This window comes from Miscanthus floridulus, chromosome 15 (assembly GCF_019320115.1).
Source record: "Miscanthus floridulus cultivar M001 chromosome 15, ASM1932011v1, whole genome shotgun sequence".
Classification (NCBI taxonomy): domain Eukaryota; kingdom Viridiplantae; phylum Streptophyta; class Magnoliopsida; order Poales; family Poaceae; genus Miscanthus; species Miscanthus floridulus.
The window spans coordinates 29,361,784-29,389,691 of NC_089594.1; the positions used below are offsets into that span (position 1 = coordinate 29,361,784).

Genomic DNA, 27,908 nt, shown 5'->3' on the forward strand with positions numbered 1-27,908 from the left:
GGAAACTGCAGACTAGCTGCATAGTGCCTATCATGCTTTCCAACTCCAGCATCAGCATGTGCTTCCCAGCCAGTTTCTCAGCAAAGAGATGCTTCATGTGACCATTGGGCCTTGTTCGCTAGAACTTATCAGCCGTACCATACCAGTAAAATAATAGTGTTTTTCTATCATAACAAATCAGCATCAACATCAGCATAAACCGTTTTTCTAGCCAGCCGAACAGGACAATGTCCCCCCGTACTGGTTCGCATGAAGGTTCTGTCCTTCCAGCCGTGAAAGTACAACGTAGTGCAAGTGCTTATACCTGTTGAAATAAAGAAAATTACTTATCGCCTTTCTGCACACATACCTTTGAAGATATCAGCAGTTATTTCATCGACTGATACCATTTTAGTTTGTGCAAACTGATGACATGGGGATGCCATCACCAATCACCATCACTGTAGCTGCTACCTTAAACACAATATAACCACACTGTTGTATCTAGCACCAGAATACAGGTAGCAATCCATTGATCACTCACTCACAATGAAATTGAGGCAACACAGGAGAAGCTCAATAGTAGGCTTCCAACAATAAAGGTGGTACATAGGATACAACAATCTCAAGCTGGGACAACTCAAGCAGAACTTCCCAGCAAAGTACAATGCAATGGAAACAAAGGCGATGGGTGCTATACTACAGAGAGAGGAATTGAACAAAGAACAGAGATGATGGTGCATCTGAAGCTGCCCAAGATCGACCCAGCGATACATCTAAAGCTGACTGAGATTATCTATATTCAGTTCTGCCCCTTGTTTTGAGCACTCTGAAAGTGCTCAGAAGGTAACATCGAGAACGAACCACCTGAAGGCTCTCCTGTAAATCCATCAGCTGGCCCAAAACTGAGATTGAAGGAACCAAAGTTCGCTGTCGACAGGAAGTCATCATTACAGCCATCAAACCCTTTGATATCCAGTGCATTGTTATCCCCTGAGGAGGCACCCCACATGAAGCTGCTTCCCATGGAGTTTGGGACTTTTGTTGATTCCTGATGGCTCCCTGCATGACTGATCTGGTCTGAGCAAGTCTTTGGCTCCTCTGGTGGCAATGCCGGCGTATGGCCTTGGAACAGAGCTACATGTGCAAAAAGCTTGTCCTTCCTTGAAAAACTTGTTCCACACGAGCACAGCCACTTGTCCCGGCCACAGTGCTTCTCATGCGTCTTGAGGTCAGCCATGACGGAGAACTTCTTGGTGTGGCACCGGCTGCAGGTGTAGCTCTTCTCGCAGTGGCTCCGCTTGTAGTGGTTCTTCACGCACAGGATGGTCTTGAGGGGCTGGAAGTTCTTGTGCAGCTTGTTCCGCTTGCAGCCGACAAACGGGCACGAGTACCTCTTCACCAGTTCATGCTCCGCGCTTGCGTCTCTTGGTGGCTTGGCTAGTGCAGCTGGGCTCTTGTACTTATCGCCATGCCCTCTCATGTGCATCCGCAGATTCGCATCCCTCTTGAAACCCTTTCCACAGATGGAGCAGAAGTGTGTGTGCGGAGCCAATATCTCATCCTTCTCCAGCTGCAGTAACTCGTACGAACCTGGCGGTAGGTTCTCTCCATCTTTGCCTTCATCGCCATCCTTCATATCCTGCTCCTCGACAAGAACATTGTCGATTTCAATGTCTTCTTCGATAGCACCATCAGTCCATCCCTTGAAAAGCTCCTCATAGTCTTCAGGGCTACACATGTCCTCCTTGTTCTCTTCAGAAACGGTCATCGCATTGGGAACTAAGCCTGAGCTTGGGCCAACATGGTTAGCCATGTCCATGTGCCCAGCAGCAGGATGGCTCAGAAAGGACGAATTCTTCAGTGACGGGAGAAGGCTCCCGGCGGTAGAGATGAGCTGAACTATAAGGCATGTCAGGTCTGCATTAACCACCTGTTGCTTCTGAGCGATGTCACCTTGGTGGCACGAAAGCTGGCCACCACTGTCCACCATTGTATGGATGACATCCTTCACTTGCCGTATCTTCTCCTCGATGAAGGTGAGGTTGTCTAGCATCGTAGCAGGGTTCCAGTCCATGTGTGGGATATTGGTGGATGTTGAAGCGCCGAACGGCGAGGTGAATGGCGGAAACTGCTGCTGAGTCCCCATGCCAGGGAACGGATTGTCTGAACCGAACTGGTAGTAGAGGTTGGCAGCAGATTGATTGTGGATGTGGTTCTGACTGAGATCCATTGTCGATGAACTTCCGAAAATCCCGTGTTTGAGTTCAGAGGATGACCCTAGTCTGCAAAAGAAGATTTGAAACCCAACGGTTCATCAGAACCTGCAGAACTGAATATTCATCGTTTGCAGATATTTGGGTGCATATAAAAGCACGAGTCATTAGTTGATTAATAATGGATGTAAAATAGCACCGCAGAGAAAATTTCAACATATTCCAGCCTTCCAGGAGGTTTTTTCAAGCATGACACTAGGATTTGGGCACTGCTGTCACGAAGCAGATCAACCTTTTGCACTACAGTGTAAAACAAGCATGATCTTATATTATGATAAAAAAAAGTGGTGTAACCTTTAGGTAAAGGGATTGTGTTTGGTGTTGAGAGAACAGAGCAGCCACAAATTTGACAGGATTTGACGCAAATACAAATAATCATGGATGATAAAATAGGGGGAGAAAAAGGCCATTATCGCTCTCGTTTGGATGTCTCTCACGTTTGTTTCACCCAAGAACGCCGGTCCCCTTTCCGTTCTCGAGAGATCTCAAAGAAGAACGCCCTCTCCTCTCCGTCAACGGTACGATGATGCAATATCCAGACAGAAATTGAACTCTTAACGACTTCTATTCAAGAAAATCTAGCAAGAGGCACATACCAGAGAGGAGGAGGAGGAACAGGCGGCGGCGGCGGGCGCGGGACGGGCAGGAGGAGGACGGCGGAGGAAGGAGCGGGGAAGCAGGCAGGAACCAAGAACCATACTAGATCATGGAAGGAGGGGGTGGGTGGGTGGGGGTTGGTCAAACTTATGGGAGCGATGAGACGGAGCTCCCCAATCCAAGAACCAATCAGTCGCGAGTATACTAGTTTACTCGGTGGCCTGTGAATAATGGCGTAAACTATTGATTCCTAAGCCCCCGCCCGCCTCGAGCCCCGATCCATCCTCGGAGGCTGCCTGCTGCCTGCCCTGCCCCGCTGAACGCTGATGCTCGTCGGTCGTCGCCCGCGTGTCATGGACTCATGGACATGGCCGTCAGTCGTCACATGGACATGGGCATGGGTCATTGCGTCATGGGTGCGCGCGCAGAGAGACTAGACAATGCCCATGACCATGATGTTGGCATTGGCAGCATAATAGTAATAGGCATCACATCACATGATCGATTATACTTTTTTATCATACATGATCGGTTATACTCGTGCTAATCCAGCAGGACAGTATTAGTGATACGGTTTATCAAGCCCACTCTGCTGCCGATAAAAAAAAAGGCCACTCTGCGTTTTATAGTAAAAAAGGTGTTGCTACACACAACTCTTTCGATAAGAAAATTTGACATCTCAAACAATGGAGAAGGTAACTAGTATAGACTAAAGGTGGTTATGCAGCCTGTTCGCTTGCTCGTAAACGATCGTAAATTTTCAGCCGGGAATAGTGTTTTTCTCTCACACCAAATCAGCCAGCAGTAAATATTCCACGATCGTTTACGGCCTCCCGAACAGGCTGATGACCACTCTAGCATTTGAGATTACTTTTGGACTAAACAGTGATTATTAATGTCAAATATTAATACTCTTTTAAGGTAAGAGTACTATTGACCTCCTAAACCTCACTTCAAGCTCTATCTCCGAACTTGAGAATCGTGTACGTTAACAACAGTTCATGTCATCGTAGTAATTAAAAATGCATTGTGCGACCTAAAATCCATATTTTCAGTACATACAAAAGGATAGTTTTGAATAAAGTGCAATGAGCATAGAGGTCCAACTTAATTTGAGGAAGAATTTATAAATTATTTTGATTTGAAAGCTAGAATCTAGGGTGCGTTTTATGGATCCAGATTCACGTAGAAACATTCGGATCAAACGTTTCAGATATGAAATCGTTTGGCTGATAGGCTAGATTCTAATTTAAAAATATTTTCTCATAAAAAATCATATAATGAAAGTATTCTTAAAAATATCAGAACTTTTTGTGGTTGATGAATAACTTAAATACAACCTATTTTAACCTGTTTCTCTTACAAATAATTAACTAAAAATTATGGTTGCTAATAAAGAAAGAGGGCAAGAATCAAAATCATACGAAACCAGCTAACTAACGTTTCTTCTTGCTACTAGGCATAAAAATGAAAAACGATCCTAGGGTTCATGAGTGAAACGCTTCGTTCTCGTCTGAACCGTTTGGTAATGATTCTACACATTCCTGCATAATCAAAAACGTTTTTGTTGCCAAACAGGACCTGGATTCAGGATGTTACGAAATATGGACTACCAAAAGAGCCACCATGATTTAAGCTCAGGTAAAAACGTTGAGGTCACACAAAGGTGACATATAGAGATGAGAAAAATACGAATATGGATACAAAATAATAGAGTAATTGGTAAATTTATACATTTATATGCTATTGTATTAGAAAATGAGAGAGAACATGCACAAATATATGGAATTTTTTATTAGCTGTAGTATAAAATATGAACTTCTAATTGCTATGTCTTCTAAGATGAGGTGACACTCCACGGCAAGATGGGCATTTTTTATATTCTTGAGATAAAAGAAAAGAAGAAGCTCAAATTTCACCACACCAGATCAAAGGAGCCGAAATTGTGTGTTTATTTGTAATTTGTTCCTTGTTAGTTGTTTCCTACGACACCCCACAAGAAGATGGGCATTTTTTATTCTTTAAGTAAAATAAAAAAGCGCAAATTTCACCACACCAGATCAAAGGAACAGAAATTGTCTGTTTATCTGTTCCCTCTTTCCTACGTGTCGCTGATTGTTCTTTAAACCGAACCACCACCATTGTGCCCAGGGACGGATCTAGCGGTGGGGCTCAAGCCCCCCTACAGCCTCCAAGTCCATGGAGCTTCTGGCGAGTTACGCAGCGGCGAGTACGGCGCTTGTGGCTGTGCGGCTCCTACATGAGTTAGCTACTGGCCGTAAGGACATGGCCTGCCAAAAACTGCTAGCCAAGGCCCTCGGACACTTTCTTGAGTTGGTCATTATTCATGGGATCTCGAAGAAGATCGCCATCGTGGCTCAGAAATGGAGCACCAAGCAGCATCGGAGGAACCACTCTAAAATGGCTCAGACATGTGTGCCATGTAAGCGGGGACAGATCTAGCGGGGGGCGGGGGGGCTACGGCCGCCAAGTCCATGGAGCCCGCCCTAAGCCCCTCCTAATTTTTTTTTCTGTCATGGCTGTGTTGAGAACGATGAGAAGCAGTCAAGCTGGGGCTCTGAATCCCGTCGGGAGGTTGAAGACGGCGGCGCTTCAGCCAGCAGCCGCGACTTGGGCCATGGGCCAACCCTTTCTCTACTCCCTCAATCGACCTATTCCAGCCCAATAAGATCCAGCCTTTTTTCCAAGGTCCAACAGGTCACAAACTCATGGCAGCTGTCTAAGTGTCTATCGGAGGAAGGCTCACGAGGTGGCTGCGGTGGCAACTCATCCATCCGATGTCTATGCAAGAAACCAATTCCCAAGTATCCAATTTACTTGAAGTTAAGAACAAAACTCTGAGCAGTAGTAATCACATATTCTGAATTTATTATATTCAGTTATCACATATGAAGATATATGAGCGTGTTCTTCATTTGACTATTTCTCTAAAAAGTATGACCTTGTTTTATTTTGCTAAAGCTGTCTTTGTTTGTATCTAAGCACACCATTTTGACCTTCATTTGTTGTAGTACCTTTCAAATCTGGCTCCTAGTAGCAGTAAAAAAAACCTTGAGTTTAATTTGTGCTTAATCTACCACCTAGGGCCTTTTAAATTCTCCGAGACATGTTAAATATGGCTATTTTATTTTATTTATGCATATATACAAATGGATATTGGTTGTTGCTACGGTATAAACATAGGATGCTTTAAGCACATGGATGCTTGTTTCAGAATTGTAACAAGCACAGTTTCGTGCATTCGCTAAACGTTGAAATTGAGCCCGGCTAAACATCACTCCTAGATCCGTCCCTGATTGTGCCTTGGTTAATCACGTGCGCAACCAGCCCGCGAAGCAACACATTGGCCCATAGGCCCCTCGCAGCACTGCTTCATCCCGCATACACTGGCTGGCCCAATGTAGTTGATCTGCACATATTGGCCCATGGACCCTTTGTGGCGCTTCGATGTACACTGGTCACTGTTTGCACATAGGGAACGAGTCTTGTTTAAATTAGCCATATCTACTACTCTCTCCCCCATTTAAATCATAGATTATTTCAATTTTATTTAAGCTAAACTTCTCTAAATTTAATCAAGTCTATAAAGAACACATGAATATCAAATTAGTTTCACTGAATTGTCCACACGATACGTGCTGGCAGTGCATTTATTGAACTTGTATATGTTAATATATATATATATATATTTTCTTCTAAAAACTTGATCAAAACTATAAAGTCTAAATTAGAACAAGACCAAAATAACCTATAATTTCAAACTAATGGAGTACTTTACAAAGATTGTAGTGGTGGTGGTAGTGCCTCACTCAAATGACAGATCTTATATTGCAACAGATGCAAGTATAGGACGGGATCTTCTACTTTCGTTGCCTAATCCATTTCCTCCCCACTCAGCAGGCCCCTGCCAAGCCACTCCACTGTGCGGCGTCCTCCTGCCTCCAACTCATACACCTTAACTCTAGTCCTCATGGCACGATGACTACGAATCTGCGACTAGTCTTTTTGTCGTCATCGCCCACTCGCGCCATCTCCAATACTCTCCTTGCTTCTGCTTACTATCATTACCAAACACATGGACATTTAACTTAGTTCATAAGAAGATGTTGTTATCACCTGCATTGTGAATGCGAATCTCAGTAAGACTACCCATAACATTGCTTTTTAGTGATGTTGAAAGAGCAGAAAGAGCATTGGAGCATCGAGATGAGCCATTGTACAGACCGATGCTGCACAAAAAATCATCTTCTTTTATCGGCGATGTTAAGCAATAAAAAGTATTTTATTTTCAACCACTCGTTGGTTGCAAGGTCCGAGAAGGAAGAGGTGGTTCTAAGACGGTCTCCAACGGGCCAAACGCAAATACGGGACGCATTCCTTATTATAGGTCATGCACAGGGAAAAGCTTCGGGACGCAAAACTTCATGTTTCCAACTACGGACGCAAAAGTCCAAAAGCCGAGCGCGGCCCGCATCCATGGCGATGCGGCTCCTGTCCCCCTCCACACCGCCCTCACTCTTCCCGAGCCCCGGCCCGAAGGCACCCGCCTCCGTCTCCGCATCATCTTCCTCCAACTTCTCCGTCCGCTTGCGCCGCGCGGGCGGCGTCTGCAGCGGCTAGCGCGGCCGCGGTGGGCGGGTCCGACTGGGGCGGCGGACGCTTCGAGGGGGAGGCGCGAGCTCTGGATCCGGCGCCACCGTGCGGCCGAGCTCCGGCCCTGGCGTCGATGTGCCCGGCGAGATCTGGACCCGCCGCCACCGTGCGGGCGAGCTCCGGCCCCAGCCTCACCGTGTCCGCGCGGCTCTCTTCTCCGCGGGCGGCGAGCGGCCCTTGCCGGCGGCGCTGCTCCTTTACCCTCCGACGGCGACCGCAACCCCTCCCCTGCTCCCTCCGATGGTCGTCGCAGCCCCTCCCCCGCCCGATGCCGCCTACCCCTGCTCCCTCCGATGGCGGCCGGGCGAATCCGGACTCCACGACGACAGCCGCGCCTCCACCGACCTCCATCGGTCGCTCCTCCCTCTCTCTCTGCAGTGTTTTGCGTCGTCGTTCTCGACGACGCTTTTTTGCCTTCCGACTCCGTTGCTACGCAAAATGCCTGCCTTCTTTGTGTCCTCCGTTGGAGCGTAATTTCGGGATGCAAAACACTGTACATGAGGTTTTTTGGGTATGGGTCACCGTTTGCCTACGCCGTTGGAGATAGTCTAACAGATTTGGGTTCCACCTATCTCGAAGCGTTGATATGAACACTGTAACTTTCAGCCTATTCGCTTGGTCGTATTTGGCTTATAAGCCATGACTTATCAGCCAACGAACAATATTTTTCTCTCACACCAAACTAGCCAACAATACTTTCAGCCATAACTTATAAGCCAAACCAGCTCAAACCCTGTCCGTTGGGCTGGTTTGACTTATAAGTTATGGCTGAAAATACTGTTGACTGATTTGGCATCCATATGAGCTACCACAGGGACGTTTTCTTTTCAGTGTCGTGACCCACTAATCCTGTGGGTAGTCTAAGTATCTCGTCTCCTTTTACAGAAAGAAGGGTAATGTTCCCATCACTGCTTCGCTGGTAAATAATATAGCTCTCACTGATTTTTAATATTTGATGATTTTGTTTTTCCAATACACAAAAGATTTGCGCTTATTATTGTTATTAAGGTAGAAGAGTTTAATCATATAAACGACACGTTTCTAATGAGTGCTCTAGGAGGTCTACAAAATTATAGCCGAATGATAGACCATCCTAGGATATAGATATACGACTCAAAAAAGCCACTAATACACAGGTTATAAAAAATAAAAAAGCCACCAACTTCCTTCTTCATCTTTTGAACAATACAAACCTGCCTTCGATAGGTGAAGGCGTATTTTTCAGAAACTCCGCCTTACAACGGTACCCGCCAAAATGATCTGCACTACACTTCACTCTACACTGATTTTTTTTTTAAATTTTAACACTTTTTATAAACTAATTTTAAATCTAACACTGGTTATTTTTTATTTCCAAATCTAACACTTTTGGCTGCGCCTATTGCCATGGCATGACAAAATACCTGTGCCGCGCCATGCATGGTGGCGCGGCGAAATGGCTGACGTGGCGATGACCTAGGCGCGGACCGATGACATGGCAGGATCTGTCGCGCCACCGATCTTGACGCGACACCGCCGCGCCATCCATCACGGCGCGGCAGCCCCCGGCTTGTCATTTCAGAGATATGCTCAGCTATACGTTGGGTGGGCTTCACAGCGTAGTTGAGACCAGTCTGTTACGTCACCATCAGTAGCCATCTCGATCGCTAGGGCTTTCCATAGGCTACGTACACTTATTAATATGTGCACTGAACCTATCTCCACTTCATGCATGTATATAGTAAATATATAAAATTCATTACGTTGTACTTCTTATTCGTGTATTTTACTGGTTCATTGAGCAACTTTTGTGCATGTGGGGCCTGAACGAGCAGTTTGTATCTTATCCACAAGTTGGAAGGGATGACATGTATTATTGTATCGCGGTTCTTTTTTTAATAAAAAAGAAAAAAAGAAGAACTGCAGTACTCATTGTGTCCATACTCATTGTAAAACGAGACGGATCTAAATAAACTAATTAAAGCGTTGTGCACGTATGCAGCTGCATGCGTCGGGCCTGTTTGGATTTTTTTTACCACAACAACTTTTAATATATAACATTAAAGCACAGTACATAAGTGTGGGAAAAGAATTCTCATATTACAGAGCTCAAACAAGTAAAAACTACTGCTGATTTGCTTCTGGCCCGTCAGGGCCAAAAGGCCCATGAGAAGTGACCACGATAGACACATCAAGGGTCCTCGTTCTCGCACTCCGATAGCACAGTCGGCGCTCCTATCGACTGTCTGATCGGCCTGTGTCTTCGAGGATAAGTATTCTTGAGCCGTAGATAGGATAAAGGCTTCACCGAACTCAAGAAAATGGATCCACGACCACCAATGTCAAATCTGAGGACCTGCATCAACCGACGTTGACGGTCAACATGAACACTAATAGGTGCTTTACCACTTATATGTCTACAGAAACACTGAAAAACAAATCGAAATTGAACCAAACAAAGCTCTGTATACATGACACAACAACCATAAAAATTAGGCACAGAGACTGGGTCTCTGTGGCTACAGCTTGGAAATCATGGACTTGTCGTGCATGCACACCATGCCATCCAAAATGAAAGGTCCTGAGAGAGGACACGAGGATGTCCTGGATGGCGCGTGTCACCGTGATGGAGAGGAGGGCACCAGAGGCCCGTGCATGCAGGACACGATGCTAGCCATGGAGCGGCTGTAGAGCCTTCAGCGTAGGATTGAGGTCCCACAGCGTAGGACGCGGGCCCCACCATGGAGCACAGTGAAAGGATCAAGATGCCTAAGAGGGGGGAGGGGTGAATTGGGCTAATTCTAAATTTCTTTGTAATAATTAAACTCTACGGTTAGCCCAATTAACCCCTTGTGCCTATAAAGTGTTTCTATTGATCTAACGCACAAAAGTTTAGCACCCTAAGTTCTAATCCTACTCTAGCATATCAATTCTAGGAATGTAAATGACAAGAATTGAATTGCTCAAAGTAAATGCTCAAAGTAAAGAGAGAAGGAGGAACGCGATAATGTTTTGCCGAGGTATCGAAGAGTCATAATGCATAGTCTGCTGCTGCTGCTATATGGCCTGCTGCTACCGCTAAAACTCATCTTGTCGAGCCTAGAACTGTGCAAAAGTAGCGGCGGTCTTCTGAGCCTAGTGAGCCTGATCCTGCCTCATCCGTTCAAGTATGGCAAGTAGAGCAGAATCAGTCTGCGGTGCAGATAGAGCTGAACTAGAGCTATCGGCCTCATGATCATGTCGTTGAGGAGGCATCTGAGGGATATCGTGGTAGTCCTCATCTGAGCTATCGCTAGGGTCGCTCTCGACCATCCCCTACTACTGAGCGTCAAGCTGCTCGTCCTCTATAGCTGCTATGCTCCTGATAGTATCATCCTGCTGGGCTGTAGTCTCTGGCACCTCTGGACGACGACACGGCTGGCTAGGCACACTCGGTGTACTATGGTGGATCATCTGAGTTAGGTTATATGCATGGAACTCTATTGTAGCACCACTGTACTCGTCTAGCATCTCAGGCAGCCTCACTATAACTGCCTTGTGAATAAGAAATGTGATCTAGTGGGCATAGGGCAACTATCGGTGACCTTTGAACCCCTTAGCAATAGTATCATCCATCTCTGATAGAAGAAGATCCTAAATATCAAACACTGTCTGCTGCATCAGACAGTTCAGTAGCCACAACTGTATGCAAGTCAAGCCCTCGCGATACCCCATCCTCAAAAGCAGTGTCCTCCTCATAATGGCATCAAGCACTCTAGCAGTAGGAGTGAGATCACTAGGTGTCCTACTAGACTCCTCGCCGAATGGCTCTGTGAAGTAGTGGCGGACTAGATCAGTAGGGGGCACCATCCCACTATGAGGACGTTGTCTTTCCATAGCAAACCTCATGTAGCCAGACGGGCTGCTCCTGAAGCCTGAGTATCTCTCTAACCCTAATGCTCGTTAGCCTGTAATCTCTGCCACTGAATGCAAAGTATATGAATCTATGATGTGGGTCAATCTAGAGAGAAGCATAGAACTAATAGACCCAAGATAGAATATATAAGCCTATCCATCCAAGAAAATCTATCAGCCCTGGTAGGTAAGATAGGTAGGGGCGAATGTGCTCTCTAGCTACTACAATAATAGACTCTATGTTGCACACCCTCTGAGATCTAAAAATAGCTTCACTGTTAAGATATGCATTGTAGAAGTCCTCCTGCAGTGGTGTGTAGAAGCCCTCTGATGCACGCTCATCTCACCTTGGTGGAAACCACTGCTCAAAATCCACAAATCTGAGCTGCTACACCTGCTTGCCCGTGGTGGCCCTTAGATCTAGATGAGTCACTAAAGGCGGACCTTGTGGTCTGGGCGGTGGACAAGAACCCCTCTGCTGTGTATCTACCCTCGGTGTGACTGGAGCACGGGTATGACCAGAGCAGTGAAGCTGTGGCTGAGGTGCCTGCTCTGTCTCCACGGCCTGCTGTCCCTCCTGAGTATGCGCTGCTGCCTGTGACTCCTGCTGTGACTCCCCCTAAGGCTGACTCTCATCCAAGACAACTCGCCATCCCACAACCATGATAGTCCTAGCTGGACCACCATGATGGCGCTCAACCTGCTCTAGTGTGGCCCTCGTAGATTGAGAGAGCTAATCTGCAATAACAACACCACTATGAGCACCTCCTCTCTCGGCATGCTCTACGACCTCTGCAACTATGGCTGCTCTAGCTGTGTCTACATCTAGATACTTTTGCTTCTTTGTTGCAAGTTTCTTCGTCGCCTTGCCTTTTGGATCTGTAGGTAAGCGAGGCGGGTGTCTCGGATCCTCATCATCGGAACCACCTCCAACATTCTTGACGTGAACCATCAGTTGGATCTAAAAAGAACAACTGCCGCTGACAAGAAACAACTGTCAACTGTCACTTCCGAGGCTTGGCCTCGATCCGTACTCGTGAGCTTGGCCCCGAGTTGACTGACAACTGCAAATAGGACCTCAACAGCACCGACTCACTACACGATAGAATAGAGGATATATAGATAATCTTAATTATCCATCTAGAGATGCGAAACCCTAAGAAAGCAAGCAATTAGGTATGAAATTGAATCGAGGGCTTGCTACCTGATGAACCGATGATCCGAAGAGATGAGAAGCAATACACGGGGAACCACCGAATCGGCTAGGGTTAGTGTTCCGGCTCAACGAAAATCGGTGACCGAGATGATGTGGAGGAACCAACTTAGGGCACAAGCTTGGTGGCTAGGGCAGAGGCACGGGCGGTGCAGCATGGTGTGGCGTGGAAGGTGCTGGTGCTAGGGAACGGTGGTGGCTCGGGCGAGGCGGCACGGCTGTAGTGGGAGCTCGGTGGCAGTGCTAGCGTGGAAGCAGGGCAGCTCGGCAGAGGATAGCGTGGCAGAGCTTGCTGCACAGCTAGGGCAGAGCGCGGTGAGCTTGCGGAATAGCACGGGCTTGTAGCGGCGTGGAGCTAGGCAGCATGATGGCGTCGGCGCGCGGCGGTGGCGGTGGCTCGGGCGCGATGCAACGCGGGCGATGGCGTGCGGAGGTGCAGAACGGTGGTAGCGGCACGCGGCACGGAGGTGCGACGGGCGGCGTAGGGAGCGGCGGTGCGGGGTGCGGTGACCAGCGGCGCAAGAGTGAGGCGGCGATGTCAGTGGGATAGGTCAAAGTGCACGGGCGGCTTGCAGTTATAAAGGGGTCCCCCGACGTGACAGAGAAGAAAACAGGAAAGAGATTGAATCCCGCACCTTTTCAACTGACCGGACGCTCCGGTGGTAGCGATCGGATACTGCCACCCAACGTCTGGTCGATTCTAGAGAGGTCCAAATCCCCTAGAATCATGATCGGACACGTCCAGTGGACACCAACCGGACGTAGCCAGAGTCCGGTGCAAGCTGTCTCCTTCGTCTTCGATCGACCAGACATAGAGCCACCATCTGACCGGACGCTGGGAGAACACTGTTTCAGCGTCCGGTCACTCCTTCGCAGTAGGTTCACCTCCTGTGAACTGACCGGACGCTAGACATCAGAGTCCGGTGTAGCGTCCGATCACTCCTTTTCTAGCGAATCTTCAAAGTCCTTCGTGCTGCCTGTTCTCAATTAAGTCCCAACTCCAATAAGACCCAAATAAACACTAATTGGGACTGATGTGAGTGACCTCTCTCAAACCCTCATGTTTTTCAAAAATATTTTGCCTTAGACTATTATTCTTTTTATGAAAATAGGCAATAAGAGGGCAATTGAAGATAAACGATAAAACAACATTCATGCATATGCAATGCAATACTTGAAAGCAAATCTAGTTGCTTGTCAAGTTTGATCCAAGGTTAAGCTTCTTCACATGCTTTATGACGGTTATCTTAACCATGTTAGACAAGCCCTATATGGATTACCAAAGATTAAACATGTTATATATTTACAATGCAATGCAAGGGACAACACAAGCTCATCTTTTAGTAAAGTTGCTAAAATTAAGAACATTGAGCTCATTCCGTAATCGACAAAAAGTCACCTCATCTAGCGGTTTAGTGAAGATATCCGTCAATTGATCCTCGGTCCTTACACCTTCTAATAAAATGTCATTTTTAGCAACATGATCTCTAAGAAAGTGGTGACGGATATCTATGTGCTTGGTGCGAGAGTGTTGAACCGGATTATTTGCAAGTTTTATCGCACTTTCATTGTCGCATAAAAGAGGTATTTTTTCTAGAACTACACCATAGTCTAGCAAAGTTTATTTCATGTAAAGTATTTGTGCACAACAAGCACCCGCGGCAATATATTCCGCTTCGATGATGGACAAAACCACACTATTTTACTTCTTGGAGGACCAAGACACAAGTGATCTACCAAGCAAATTGCACCCTCCGGATGTGCTTTTTCTATCAACTTTACAACCGACATAATCCGAATTGGAATAGCCAACTAACTTAAATATAGCTCCTTTGGGATACCAAAGGCCAATGCTTGGTGTGTGCTTAATATACCTAAGGATTCTTTTTATGGCAATTAAATGAGTTTCCTTAGGATTAGCTTAAAATCTAGCACACATACACACACTAAAGATGACGTCGGGCCTAGATACGGTTAAATATAGCAAGCTACCAATCATAGAGCGGTAGAGAGTTTGATCAACCGTGTTACCTCCCTCACCTAGATCGAGATGTCTATTAGTTGGCATTGGTGTCTTGATTGGCTTACATTTATCCATCTTGAATCTTTTGAGAAGATCATTGGTATATTTCTCTTGAGAGATAAAAATCCCTTCTCTCAATTGTTTGACTTGAAAACCAAGAAAGAATGTAAGCTCTCCAATCATTGACATCTCAAACTCCTTTGACATCAATTCACCAAACTCTTTGCAAGAATCTTCATTTGAGGATCCAAAGATAATATCATCAACATACACTTGACAAATGAAGATGTGCCCATCAAGCTTCTTGGTGAATAGTGTGGTGTCGACCTTCCCGATGGTGAAGCCCTTCTCAATGAGAAAGTCTCGAAGGCGCTCATATCAAGCTCTTGGGGCTTGCTTAAGCCCATATAATGCCTTGGACAACCTATAAACATGATTAGGATATCTAGAGTCTTCAAACCCGGGAGGTTGATCAACATAGACTACTTCATTAATAAAGCCATTTAAAAATGTACTTTTCACATCCATTTGATATAGTTTCATTTCATGATGTGATGCATATGCAAGGAGGATACGAATGGCTTCTAGTCTTGCAACCAGTGCAAAGGTCTCTCCAAAATCCAATCCTTCAACTTGAGAGAACCCCTTTGCAACTAGTCTTACCTTGTTCCTCACAACTATGCCTTGATCATCTTGTTTGTTGTGGAACACCCACTTTGTTCCAATGACTCTTGCTCCTTTTGGCCGCTCTTCAAGAGTCCAAACTTTATTGCGGGTGAAGTTGTTCAACTCTTCATGCATGACATTTATCCAATCCAGATCTTGAAGAGCTTCTTCTACCTTGGTAGGCTCATAGCAAGAGATAAAAGAGTGATGAGCAATAAATGAAGCCAGTTTTTGTGAGCGAGTCATTACACCCTTTGATGGACTCCATATGATGAGATCTTATGGATGATCTTATAGTAGAGGTGTATTTTTTCTAGTGACCACTTGAGGAGGAGGTTGTGGAGCATCAACATCTTATGCTTGTACCACCATTTGATCATGGGAGACATGGGTGTCTTCATTTTCTACTCTTCCATCTTTATCATCATCTTGTAGCACACTTGATGAAGAAGGTGGATCAATCACTTGTATATCATCTTCATCATCTTTAGGCTTAATGTCTCCAACCGGAATGTTCTTCATAGCCTCCCTCAATGGTTCATCACCTACATCATCAAGATTCTCATATGCTCCTTGGGAACCGTTAGATTCATCAAATTCCACATCATATGTTTCTTCAATCAAATCGGTAGCATGATTAAATACTCTATATGCTTTGGACTTTGATGAGTAACCAACAAGAAAACCAATATCACAACATCTTTGAAACTTCCCTAGGTGTTGCCGCTTTTTGTAGATGTAGCATTTGCAACTAAACACCCCAAAGAAAGAGACATCTGGCTTCTTCCCATTGAGCAACTCATAAGGTGTCTTGCCAAAGAACTTATGAAGGAATAGGCGGTTGGATACATAGCATGCGGTATTGATAGCTTCCTCCCATAGAGCTTCAGGGGTGTTGTACTCATCTAGCATTGTTTTTGCAAGAGTGATCAATGTCCGGTTCTTTCTTTCAACTACACCATTTTATTGAAGAGTATATGTTGCGGAGACCTCATGCTTGATCTCAACTTCATCACAATATGCTTCTATGTTTGTGTTGTCAAATTCCTTCCTATTGTCACTTCTTATCTTCTTGAGCTTTACTTCAAACTCATTTTGTGCTCTCTTGGCAAACTTCTTGAAGCAAGATGCAACTTCGGATTTGTCATGAAGAAAGAATACCCATATATATCTTGAATAGTCATCAACAATTATAAGATAATAAAGATTTTCTCCCAAACTCTTGTATGTTGTTAGCCCCAATAGGTTCATGTGAAGGAGTTCTAGCACTCTTATGGTTGACATTAAAGCTTTGGTTGGATGAGTATTTGCAACTTGCTTGCCGGCTTGACATGCACTACAAAGCTTGTTCTTCTCAAACTTCACATCCTTCAACCCTCTCACCAAGTCATTCTTCATTAGCTTCTTGAGTGAGCTTATCCCAACATAAGCAAGTCTTCTATGTCATAGCCACCCAAGTGTTGTTTTGATGAATAGGCAAGTCTTCAAATTTGTATCTTTGGAGGTGAAGTCCACTAGATATAGGTTGTTGTATCTAAATCCTTTGAATATCACTTGATCATCATCCTTCTTAGATACAACAAATTCCTTCTCGGTGAACAAGTATTGGAAGCCTAGATCACACAATTGTCCAACGGATAGCAAGTTGAAGCTCAATGAAGTAACATATAGCACATTTGAAATAGAATGATCATTTGATATTGCCACTTTGCCCAATTCTTTAACCTTGCCCTTTAAATTATCTCCAAATATGATTCTTTCTTATCCATCTACTTCTTTATCTTGTGAGGTGAACATACGAGGATCATCGGTCATATGTTGTGTGCAACCACAATCAATAACCCAATAACTTCCACCGGTCTTGTAGTTCACCTACACACAAGAGATCAAGCTTTAGGAACCCAAACTTGTTGAAGGCCCTTCACCTTCTCAACAAGTGACTTAGCAACCCAAATTTTCTTAGTCCTATTCTTGTTGGGAGGTCCTAAGAACATGACTTTTATCTTTCCACTAGAATCCTTTCTAAGCATGTAGTGAGTATTGAAGGCAAAAGGTCGAGCATGCTTGGGCAAGGGTTGTGGTGGTGGAGTTTGGCACTCATGAGCAAAGTGGCCTTCTTGTCCACACTCAAAACACTTCTTTGGCTTTTGTTGTTGTTGAGCTTGAGCCTTCTTCTCTTTGTTTGCCATGTATCCAATGCCACTTCTATCCATCTTCATGACGGTGTTCATTAGTAGCTCGCTTTGAAGATACTTGCCTCTAGTAAACTTGCTCAATCCAATCTTGAGATGCTCTTTCTCCAACTTGAGCTTCTTGTTCTCTTCCTTAAGAGCATCCTTGTTTTTCTCTTCCTTGAGCTTCTTATTTTCTTCTTTGAGCTTCTCATTCTCAAGCATCAACTCACCATCATAATCAAGAGTTTCTAGCACAATATTGTTGTGACTTTTGATCTCTTCAAAATCTTTCTTGAGCTTTTCATTGTTATTCTTGAGCTTGACAAACTCATCATAATCATCGGTCTCAACCACTTGCTTGCCCTTGCTACTAGAACTTTGCTCAATGCTCTCAATGATCAAGTCATCACATGATGTAGCTATATCAATCTTAACAACATTGTTAGTAGCATCATGTGGCTCATTGGATAAATATTCTTGAGCAATAACAAGATTATCATGATTAATCTTAAGAGTAGTATATTCATCTTTTAGCATATTATGGCTAGTGATGAGCTCTTTATGCATCCTCTCAAGTTTATCTTTAAACTCTTTCTTAGAAGATTTGAGCTCTTTGAGTTTAGATGACATAGCTTTATTTGCTTCTCTAAGCTCAACACTAGCCTTTTCGGCTATATCACATTTAGCTAAAAGAGAATCATTTTTAGCTTCTAGCTTGTCATTCTTAGCTTCTAGCTTGTCATTCTTAGCTCTAGTCTTTATAATGATCTTGGAGTATTTATTTAGCAATTTAACAAGATCATCATAAGAAGGTGATTCATATTCATCATCATCACTATCGCTATCATCATTACTAGCATGTTCATCACCACTACTCTCATCATCATTTGATACCTTGCGTTCACCCTTGGCCATAAGGCATAGGTGTGTAGAGGATGATAGCGATGGTGGCGGTGAAGATGATGAAGAGTTAATAACAATGGTGGCCACCTTCTCATTATCACTATCATCATCGGATGAGCCACTAGATGAATCAATGTCCGTGAGCCAATCACCGACGATGTATGCCTTTCCACTCTTCTTCTTCTTGTGGAAGTCCTTCTTGCCATCTCTCTTCTTGTATGGCTTGTCTTTCTTCTTCTCATCTTCATCACTTGAGTCATCTTTCTTGCCCTTGTTCTTGTTCTTGAACTTGTCTTTTTTGGACTTTGTGCATTGGTGAGCTAGATGATCAAGTTCTTCATAATTATAGCAATCCATCTCAGAGATTGGCTTCCTTCTAGAGCTAGTGAAGACCTTCTTCTTGCTATCAAACTTGATGCCACTCTTATTGAGTTTCTTTAGCATCTTGGCAGTTTTTTCTCACCATAAGAGCAAGGCTTGCATCATCAACTTCATCATCACTTGAGCTCTCATACTCAAGCCTCGCTTTGCCCTTCTCTTGATTAGCTTTGAATGCTAAGTCATTTTCTTCCTTTTTGTTAGAGGATGAGCCATCTTGAGGTGTGATGTGTATGTATATCTCATGAGCATTAATCTTTCCTAAGATTTATGTCGGTGTAGCGGTGGAAAGATCACCTTGATGAAGCACGGTCACAATGTGCCTATATTTGTCAATAGAGAGGACACTCAAGATCTTTCTTACAACATCGGATGGTTGCATTTGAGTGAGTTCAAGCCCATTGACTTCCTCTACAAGAACATTCAAATGTGAATACATTTCATTAACACATTCTTTAGGAAGCATCTCAAAAGAGTTAAGCTTTTTCATGATAAGATGATAGCATTCCTCACGCTCACTCTTTGTTCCCTCATAGAGTGCACAAATGTCTGACCATAGTGTATGGACGTCTTTGTGGTTCCTCACCCGGTTGAACACATCTTTGCAAAGACCTCTAAAGATGATGTTTTGAGCTTTTGCATTACATTTCTCATAATTCACCTCATCACCTTGTAGGTTAGTAGCATCTCGAGGTTTTGGGAAGCCTTGTGAGGCGGCTCTAAGTATTCCAATATCTAGAGCTTCTAAGTACGCCTCCATGCGAATTTTACAATATGGAAAATCATTCCCCTCAAAGATAGGAGAAGGTCCATCCCCGTGAGACATCTTTCTCTAGGCGGTTAAGCTTAAATACGTAAGCATGAGGCTCTAATACCAATTGAAAGGATCAAGATGCCCAAAAGAGGGGGTGAATTGGGTTAATTCTAAATTTCTTTGTAATAATTAAACTCTACGGTTAGCCCAATTAACCCCTTATGCCTAAAAAGTATTTCTATTGATCTAACGCACAAAAGTTTAGTACCCTAAGTTCCAATCCTACTTTAGTATAGCAATTCTAAGAATGTAAATGACAAGAATTGAATTGCTCAAAGTAAATGCTCAAAGTAAAGAGAGAAGGAGGAACACGGCGATATTTTGCTGAGGTATCGGAGAGTCTCTACTCCCCACTAGTCCTCATTGGAGCACCCGTGCAAGGGTGTAGCTCGCCCTTGATCCGCGCAAGGATCAAGTGCTCTCTACGGGTTGATTCTTCGACACTCAATCGCGGTGAATCACCCACAACCGCTCATAACTTGAGTTGGGTCATCCACAAGCACCGCCGGATGATCACCAATCTCTGAATCACCACTAAGCCATCTAGGTGATGGCGATCACCAAGAGTAACAAGCATGAACTCTCACTTGACCACGCCAAGCCTAATGAGAAAGGTGGATGCACACTTTGCTACTCTTGATCTCACTAATGAGGGTTCTCTTTGGGATTCTCAAATCTCAATCACCTCACTAGGATCTTGCTCTTCTTGGTACTCTCAAAGGTGTTTCTCAGCTGTTGAAATGAGCAAAAGTACCCCTACACATGAATGAAGGAAGTATTTATAACATGGGCTGAAAAATGAACCGTTATGTGCCTCTGCGGGATGACCAGACGCGCCGGCCAGTTCATCTCGAACTCCAGTGTTTACAGTATGATCGGACGCTGGCCAGCGTCTGGTCAGCACTGACCGGACGTGTCCGGTCATGATTTTCCCTCTCTAGAACTTTACTGGAGTCGACCGGACGTTGGCCCTCAGTGTCCGGTCACTTCACCTCTCAGCGTCCGGTCATTCCAGATGACGTCACCTTGATCAAATGTACTGACCGGACTCTGCGCCAGCGTCCGGTCACACCGAAACCAACGTCCAGTCAGCATTTGACCCTCTATTCACTTCTAACTTTTGATCATACGTGAATGAAGTTTGCTTCAATGGATCTAATGGCTTTTTAGGAGCTACCTAGTGCTAGGTTCATCAAGTGTGCACCACACCTAACTCACTAGACTCACTTTAGTCAAGCTACCCATCTATACCCCTTAATAGTACGGCCAAAGGAAAAATAAAGTCCTAAACTACTCTAAGTGTCTCTTTAACTCCAATCGATACTTAGAACTAGTCCATCCTTAACCTTGTCGTCCATCCTTTGAAAACCGAAACAATTTTCATCGTAGGGGCATGACCACCATGATAGCCCAATCGATCTCCATTATCATGACCTAACTTAATTGCCTCTGCAAAACACATGTTTGTCATAGTAATCATGTATCGTCATTAATCACCGAAACCCAACTAGGGGCCTAGATGTTTTCACATAGGAACACCGAAGGGGATCACAGGACACACAACGGATGTTGCTAGGAGAACCGTCCGCCGCCGTCTGGAAAGCCGCCATGGCTTCGTTGTTCCTTCTTCCACTTGATTTGCGACGAGCTCGGAGAAGGCGCGTTGCCATTGCACAGCCGGAGAAAATGGTCATGGGGCCGCCGCAGAAGGCTGCAACACCCGCGCTTTCCCCCAACAGAGGGCCCTCCGCGCCGGATAGGATGGCAGTAAAACTCGTTTGAGCTATGTAATGTGAGAATTTTTTCCCACACTTATGTACTGTGCTTTAATGTTATATATTAAAAGTTGTAAAAAAAATCCAAATAGGCCCGGCGCATGCAGCTGCATGTGTGCACAACGCTTTAATTAGTTTATTTAGATCCGTCTCGTTTTACAATGAGCATAGACACAATGAGTACCGTAGTTCTTCTTTTTTCCTTTTGTATTAAAAAAAGAACTACGATATAATAATACACGCCATCCCTTCCAACTTGTGGACAAGATACATACAGCTAGTTCGGCCCCATATACACAAAAGTTGCTCAATGGACCAGTAAAATACATGGTATGCATGCATGAAGTGGAGATAGGTTCAGTGCACATATTAATAAATGTACGTAGCCTATAGAAAGCCCTAGTGATCAAGATGACTACTGATGGTGACGTAACAGACTGGTCTCAACTACGTTGTGAAGCCCATCCAATATATAGCTGTGCAAGCTATCTCTGAAATGACAAGCCGGGGGCTGCCGCGCCGTGATGGATGGCGCGGCGGCGCCGCGCCAAGATCGGTGGCGCGATAGATCCTGCCACGTCATCGGTCAACATCTCGGTCGTCGCCACGTCAGCCCTTTCGCCGCGCCACCGTGCATGACGCGGTACAGGCATTTCACCGCGCCATGGCAATAGGCGCGGCCAAAAGTGTTAGATTTGGAAATAAAAAGCAACCGGAGTTAGATTTAAAATTAGTTTATAAAAAATGTTAAAACTAAAAAAAAATCTCTACAGTCTACATACAGTACTCGTGCGCGCACGGGACAAAAACCAACCACCGCGCACCAGGAGAGCCGGCCACGCCATCGCCTGCCATGGCTCCACTCCTCCTCTCTCTCCCCCTCCGCCTCCGCCCCATCCCCGCCGAGAGCTCCACCTCCCGGATCGCACCGAGATCACGATCCCCTCGTCCCTTCCCCAGGCGGCGCCTGCGCCTTCCCGCCCTCCTCCAAGTCCAATGCCTCGCGCCCCCCGGGCCCGCCGCCCCCGCGCCCGCGCCGCGGTGGCACGCGGCGCTGTCCACCGCGGCGGGGCTGTACCCGGCCTACGTCGCGGCCGGCGCCTCCGTGGCCGTCGCGCGCCCCGAGGCGTTCCGGTGGTTCGTGGCGCTGGCGCCGGGATCCTACACCGCCACGCTCGGCTTCATCATGCTCGCCATGGGCCTCACGCTCCAGCTCAGGGACTTCGCCGCCCTCCTCCGCGATAGGCCCCTCGCCGTACGTGACCGGACCCGGATTCGGATCCCTTATCGCTCGATCTGCAGATTTTTGTTGGTTGATTGATTCAACAAGGTGTTTTCCTGCTGGCTGCTGCAGATTTTGTTCGGGTGTGCCGCGCAGTACACCATAATGCCAGCGTTTGGCGCGATCGTTAGCCACGCGCTGGGGCTTCCCCCGTCCCTCTCAGCTGGACTCATCCTGCTGGCTTGCTGTCCTGGAGGAACTGCATCCAACGTGGTAAGACTATCAGCTGAACCCAGTTTGTCACACTCCCAATTTCTGTTTTTTTCCTTCTATTTTATTCCTATGGCCAAATTCACTTCGCCGGTTTATTTACTGAAGTGAACTGAAAGCTTGAAGGGCCAAACTAAGAATAGCTATGCAATTCAGAGTTCAGGCTCTTGTGTTCATTGAACATTGGAATTAAGATGCCAATAGTAGCAGACTACTTGGTTGTTTTAACTTCAGTATAAGCTAGCTGCTTTTGAAGTTCCTACACGCACTAAAAGCAGAAATGTACACATTTGACCTATTTACATGACAATACTACACAACTTCTGAAAAATTGAAAAAAAGACTGTTGCAATTTGTTAACAGCTATAAGCAGTTCTGTTTTCCTGCTTCATGAGTCTTTTTTTAATCCCCAGATGTATTGGTAGTCTATTGGACACACATGGTCAGGCAACATTTTCTTTTGGATTTGTTTCCTGGATTCTCTCTTACCTAATTGTTTCATATAGCGGTTCAGGTGACTTTAGTTGCTCAAGGTGATGTTCCATTATCGATCGTGATGACTGTCTGCAGCACTCTTGCTGCAGCGTTCCTTACTCCTCTGTTAACGAAAATTCTTGCTGGTGCTTATATTCCTGTGGATGCTGTGAAGCTCTCTCTCAGTACTTTGCAGGTGAAATTTCTGATGCTGTCATTGCATAACAAAAATTACTACTATTTTCTCTAACCTTTTTCCCCTTCAGGTGGTTGTTGCCCCAATTCTTTTAGGTTCATCGATACAAACTGCATTCCCATCAGTAGTTCAATTTGTGACTCCTTTTGCACCTCTGATGGCAGTCTTGGCTTCATCGCTTCTGGCAAGCAGGTTCATATCCTTCAAATTTATCATGCCATATTGGCTTGGAATAGCAGAAACTCTGCATCCTTTTACCCTTTCTTTAATGTTACAGTGTCTTCTCTGAGAACTTTGTGCGCCTAAGATCGACAATTGCCGATGCATCCTCTGTGAATCGAAACTTCTTCTCTGGAGATATCGGGATTGTCATGCTCTCTGTGTTCTTGCTGCATTTCGCTGGTTTCGTTGTCGGGTGAGCACTAGAATGCTTACTATACCCTTTATGTGTAGTGCACTTCACAAATTTTGTATCAGAAGTTGTGGCCACTTGTCATCCAGATTTCTAAATGTTTACATGGCTCTATGACAAACAGGTATACAGCAGCAGCTATAGGTGGTTTCAAAGAAAAACAAAGGAGAGCAATATCTATTGAGGTATGGATCCTGACCAGATCTAACCACATTTCCCAATCAATATGGCCAGTAAAATGGAGGATTTATATATCCAGTTTTGAAACCATGTATAGAATACTAAATTAGACAAATCAAGCAAGTCTTCCAGCACACTTACATTTAAATTAAGAGGTGTACAAACAGCGGACAAGGCTGTATTTTTGCAGATCATATGTTGTCTGAAAACATCACTTATTTGTGACCATAGAGATTAGTACCTGTAGACTATTATATTGTATGTAGTGAGTGAAGCTCATAAATTCCAAGCATGGATAAGAAATCTTGCAACAATAATTCTGTCGCTTTGATCATGTTTTTTGTACAATGCTTTCTACTTGATTGTCTTTCAGAACTGCAATGAAGAGAATTAATTTGTGCATGGTGTTATGAAAAATGCTCAATGTTTAATAGGTTTTCTTCTTCTGGATTGCAGGTAGGAATGCAAAACTCATCCTTAGGGGTAGTTTTAGCAACTGCACATTTCTCCTCATCCTTGGTCGCCCTGCCTCCTGCACTCTCAGCTGTCATCATGAACATGATGGGTAGCACACTAGGTCTCATATGGCAATCTATCAGTCCTTCTGTTTCAGAGAACGAAACCACTGACATAACCAATGCATGATCTACTCTTACTGTCGTGTGCTTAACCTCCTCTGTCATATCTACTACTCAAATATGCGCAGCGTTGAAACCCTGACCGTATACCTTTTGAGTACTTTTGATCGTTTTGGGGAACTGGGGGTCACTGATGATTCTGGAATGTTGGCTTTGTAACCCTTGGAACAATCTTGCTATCTTAATTATTGGAGGACCCAGGTCTGGTCTACAGACAACCTGTCTGAATTATATGGGTGAATGACTGAATGCCCAACTCTGGTGTACAGACGGCATTAAAAAAAAAACTCTGGTCTACGGACGGCGAGGCAGGGCCTTCAGCCTCATGCACTTCCTTGGAGGTAGCGCTTTGGAGTTCCTATCTTGTGTTGGCCACTCCGGCATAAATCAATTGGTGGCAACCATGAGGCCTAGTTTGAGCTCGATAGCTTGTCATTTGCGGTCATTGCTTTAGCCCAGTTTCCACATATTTACCTACCATATTAGGGTTTTGCCTTGTTTTCCCAAAAAATGAGGTTGCATGAAGTTAGTCAGGAAACACTGTAGAAAGTTTAGTAATAAATAACTTGAGAAGGTATGCTGTCATATAGTATCACGCCAAGCAGTCCAGAAACTGCATTAGCATTATGCTTCTCTGCAAGGTAAGTGGAGAAATAACTCGCATTATGTTTATAATATGTGCAGTGTCTCATGAAATTACTCTATGTGCCCTGTCAAAAAACCCCTCCAATTATCATTTGGAAGGTAGGCTAAAACCACTGTTTTCCATAACCATGTTTCTGAAACAAGCTATATGTTTCTGTTGACATACGCCACTTGAATGCTGGCTTGAGGAAAATTGACTTGCAAATTTAGTACTTTACGTTAAAAAAAAGTTCGTTCTAAAACGGCAAGCTTAGTCTGGGATCGTTGCATCCACCAATATTTGATATTATTTAGAGCCCAAGAAGAGCCTTCTTTAGCTCTATTCTGATATTTCTTAGAGCTCATGATGAGCCTATTTACCTCTATTTTTTTTTGTTTGAATGAGCCCCATTTCAGTTCAGGGGTCCAGCACCAACATATATGGGTCCCTTTTCAGTACTGAAAATTGAGAAATAATTTTGCATGTGACCTGGTACAATGATGTGCCTGCAAACAAAGCCCCGTTCGCTTGGGCTTTTCTGGTTTATAAGCCGTATTTTTTCCGTCAACAAACAATATTTTTTTCCCACATCAAATCAGCCAACAGTACTTTTAGTCATGGCTTATCAGCCAAACAAGCCCAAGTGAACAGGGCGCCAACAAACAATATTTTTCTCTCACACCAAATCAGCCAACAATACTTTCAGTCATGGCTTATCAGCCAAACAAGCCCAAGTGAACAGGGCTACGGTGCAACGGCATCAGCCAAGAACATGTACCATTTGCAGCCATGCGCTTGTGCGGTTGTGCTAGTGCTAAGGATTAATGATGACCAAAGCTTGCCACTGCCCCACAGAGGTGTGTTGGTTGGTGAGATTCATGGAACCATGAGAGCAGAGCAGAAAGGCAGATCTCATCCATCCACACATGACACAGGAAAATTTGAAGACTCAGAGCAACATAAATCTGTTGCACAGCTGTGGAATCATGATAATCACTTGCTGCTATATATTCTGGGAGCTGAATCATACTGTTCTGGAATGCTTACTTTAAAGGTCTGATTAACAATAAACCAGTGTTGTAGGATCATGGGCAACACAATTTACCAGCTTTTCTTCTTCTTCTTGGAGTTCAACAATGATGACCTGGAACGTTTAGCTTTGAGTTTGAATGGTCAGCACTGTAGCATGTCCAGATCCGGTCTCGTTTTTTCTGAATCTTGGTTAGTGGCTAGCAACTTAGTATGATATGGTCAAAGGAAGCTATCATGTGAATGAGTCGTCAAGCATATAACAAGTCAAATTTGTATTAAAATCCTCCACTTGGATTGCTCCAGAAAGACAAGAGCATCCTCCACTTGGCCATTATTATGCTCAATGCTTATCTGATGGCAAACTGCCCGGTCAAAATATGTGAAAGATATATGAACGAACATGCATAAGGTTGCAAACTGCCTGGTCAAATTTGTGATGAAAGATGTTTCTCTTTGTTGTACTGTTGAGCCATGTGCCCAAAGGAATTTGTCATTGATATGGTTTGGCATATGATTCCTAAGGACAAAGAGATGCATGGCAATCTTTCATTGCAGTGCCTCGTAAATCCATGAGACCATTCATATGGCCTGCTGCGAGCTCAGTAAGAGCAGGGACAGTAATGGGCTTATAGTAAGCTAGTCAGTATTTTTGCTGATATGAGGTAGAAAAGAAAGGAGAGAGAAGGGAGCTTGACTCTTATTCTAGTACCAAGCTAGGCACGGAAGCATAGACATCTGTGGGCCCAAACAATAGTGTATGTGAGGATGAGTAGAAAAGAGAAAGTAAGACATGGTACTACATAATAATAATAAAAAAATTTATAGCCAAATAAGAGACAACTATTGTATGACTTAACTCTTATAATTTAACTTATAGCCAAGCATTTGGCTCTATTATTGACTTTGCTCAGAAGAGGTTGCATAGGAGTGAGTGGGTGCTGACTTGGCTTCCCTTTGTCTATGTTACTTTGCCGAGGTTGATGTCTCCCATCCTTGTTCAAGTGGAGATTAATAAAGTTACTCACACTGACCGGGGAGGGATCAAGGGTATATTTCTCATATGGTCTGTGAATCATGTGCTGTGACTGTGATTTAACTAGTCTCTGCCTCCCAGTTGCGGGTGATGCTTCCCAAGATCAAAGAGAACAGCTGGTATTACTTAAATTCTACTCTTAGGTAAAAATCAGCTAGCTTGTTCCTACTAATTGTTCAGTCATGTCTGTAACAGTGATTACTTTCTTATGTTCTGAAAAAAATGAAACAATGTCAATAACAATCATACTCCTTGTTTGCTTGTTCGCAGCAACAATCAGCCTGTTCGTTTCGGCTGAAACGATCATGGATTATTACTGCTGGCTAGTTTGGTATGAGAGAAAAATACTGTTCTGGCTTATAATCCACGATCGTTTACGACCAAGCGAACATGTTGAATATCAACCGTACTGATGAATAGAGCGAGAGATCAACAGTTCAGTACAATTATTCTTTTGTTTGTGTGTGTGTGAGACACAGAG

At 44.5% G+C, this 27,908-nt stretch overlaps 2 protein-coding genes across 2 annotated transcripts; one reads left to right on the top strand and one right to left on the bottom strand.

Annotated features, from left to right (window-relative positions):
- Positions 1-348: 348 nt before the first annotated feature.
- LOC136508338 (zinc finger protein STAR3-like) lies at positions 349-3,202 on the bottom strand. Its single transcript, XM_066502994.1, has 2 exons — positions 2,852-3,202; positions 349-2,264 (listed from the first exon to the last, which is right to left on the bottom strand). Exon 2 carries the CDS (start codon positions 2,210-2,212, stop codon positions 782-784), a length of 1,431 nt encoding a protein of 476 aa, XP_066359091.1. The 5' UTR covers positions 2,213-2,264; positions 2,852-3,202; the 3' UTR covers positions 349-781.
- An 18,963-nt stretch (positions 3,203-22,165) lies between these two features.
- Positions 22,166-24,948, top strand: LOC136509017 (probable sodium/metabolite cotransporter BASS1, chloroplastic). Its single transcript, XM_066503811.1, has 7 exons — positions 22,166-22,600; positions 22,700-22,840; positions 23,352-23,507; positions 23,578-23,699; positions 23,785-23,922; positions 24,044-24,104; positions 24,556-24,948. Exons 1-7 carry the CDS (start codon positions 22,199-22,201, stop codon positions 24,742-24,744), a joined length of 1,209 nt encoding a protein of 402 aa, XP_066359908.1. The 5' UTR covers positions 22,166-22,198; the 3' UTR covers positions 24,745-24,948.
- Positions 24,949-27,908: the final 2,960 nt, after the last annotated feature.